At 56.7% G+C, this 1,788-nt stretch overlaps 1 protein-coding gene across 2 annotated transcripts in view; it reads right to left on the bottom strand.

Moving 5' to 3' along the window:
* The window catches only part of ABTB2 (ankyrin repeat and BTB domain containing 2), a 180,802-nt gene that overhangs the window by 17,831 nt on the left and 161,183 nt on the right, over positions 1 to 1,788 (bottom strand). For both annotated transcript variants that reach the window (XM_007468075.1, XM_007468076.1), the window contains one exon: positions 285 to 450. In XM_007468075.1, coding sequence (XP_007468137.1) covers positions 285 to 450 — 166 coding nt within the window. The remainder of the gene's footprint in view (positions 1 to 284; positions 451 to 1,788) is intronic.

Raw genomic sequence — 1,788 nt, 5'->3', positions numbered from 1 at the left:
TCTTTCCCAGCCCTGCACCCTATGGGGCAACCTCCAGCCTTCCAGTGAGGGGAAGCAGAATCCCTGTTACGAAGGATTTCCAAGGCGTGTTAGGGAAGCCTCTGAGTTGACATTGTACCTGGATGGCAGGGCACGATTCAGGAAGCAGCCCACCTCTTAGAGCACAGAGCTGAGTGGGTGGGTCTCAGGTTTGGGACGGAAGGGACTGTGCCACTGGCTCCAGTGGTCACGAACCCCTGTGGACTCTGGTCCTGAGCCTGGCTGGCGGAGCGCTCAGAACGCACCTGGTCATCCATGGTGTTCACCCCGTCGGGACCCAGGGCCTCGATCGCCTGGCTGATGAGGTCCGTCCTCCCGCAGTTGAGCATGCGGAAACCCAGGTCCTGGTTGAATTTTTCAGTAGCCGCTCGGGCATCCAGCCTCCGGAAGGAACTGAAACAGCATTCGGGTCTGCGCAGAAGAGACCGGGGTGTGTGAGCGTGGCTCTTCCTGCTAGGACATGGCCTCCCTATGAGAGGTGACACAACTGTGCTGGGCTGATGTGTGGTGTGAGGATGAGGTTGGCGGGGGAGGACTGGGAATTACTATCTAATCGGCAGTGACTGGCCTTGTCACGCTCGGTGACAGGAAGAGCACGTAAGTCGGCTATTCTACAAACACGTTAAAGACGTGCTCTGAGCTCTTGGGAGCTGTCAGTTGTCAGAGACAAAGTTCCCATCTAACATAATCTCTCAGGGGACTGCTCTGAGGAGGAGGAGGCTCCAGCTTTTTGGCCTTGGGCCACAGCTCTTGGCTGTATAGTTTCTGCACAGAGAAGGGCGCACTCTCACTCTCTCAGTCATCGAGGCCAAGCTCCAGTTCTTGCCTCTCCATCCTCTCCCCTCAGCGCTTCCTGGTGAGGCCCCGAAGCACCAAAGTGACGGCAGAGAGCGGCCCAGACTCCCATTGCAGCCAAGCCATCCTACCAAGGAGAGTCACAGATAAAACCTGCGTCTGCAGAGGGCACACCACAAGCTTCCAACAGGTGGCTTCAGCCTGGAGTCGTGATTAGGCCAAAGAGTAAAAAGTACATGCCACAGAACGAGGTCCTGGCATTTGCAATGGAGACAGAAGACAAAGAAAAAAAAAAAAAAAAAGCAAGGCTCTTCCAGGTCAAGCATGGCCAGAGGAACGCTTCTCTGAAACAACTTCAGGAGAGGCCAGTCCAGTACAGGCACATTGGGGAGGTAACTAAGAGCCCAGACTTGGGGCCATACGGGCCTGGGTTCAAATTCGGACATGGTCACGTTGCTAGCTGAGTATCTCTGGGCAAGTTACTGTTCCTCCTGACTCTAAGCTTCTCCATCTGAAACATGAGCATTAAATCCCCTTCTTCTCTGAGGTTGTCACGAGGACTGAGAAAATGCACATAAAAAGGAAGGGCTCAGAACCGGCCTGCACCTAGGAAGTGGTAACCGCAGGAAGGAGGGCCCACTTCTGCTGCATACCCCCAAATGGCCCGAAGAGTCAGACTGTGAAAGCTCTCCTACCCAAATCCAAATGGGAGTCTGCTCTGCGGGCCCGACCTGTGGCTGCAGAGGATGCATCCGAGAGCAGCCAAGGTCCAGAACACATCAGTTCCAACAGGTGGGCTTGTGCAGAGAGCACCTTAGCGCAGCTCGAGCGAACCGGCTGCAGCCCCTGCCTGCTGCCCCTGCCCGACCCAGGAGGAGGAGGGAGCAGAGGGTTGACCGGGGGCTGGGCATGGAGACGCACCCCCCCCCCCCCCCCGCCTCCCTGGTTCCGTAC

This window comes from Lipotes vexillifer, unplaced genomic scaffold (genome assembly GCF_000442215.2).
Source record: "Lipotes vexillifer unplaced genomic scaffold, Lipotes_vexillifer_v1.1 scaffold451, whole genome shotgun sequence".
Lineage (NCBI taxonomy): Eukaryota > Metazoa > Chordata > Mammalia > Artiodactyla > Lipotidae > Lipotes > Lipotes vexillifer.
This window is presented reverse-complemented; position numbering and strand designations above follow the sequence as displayed.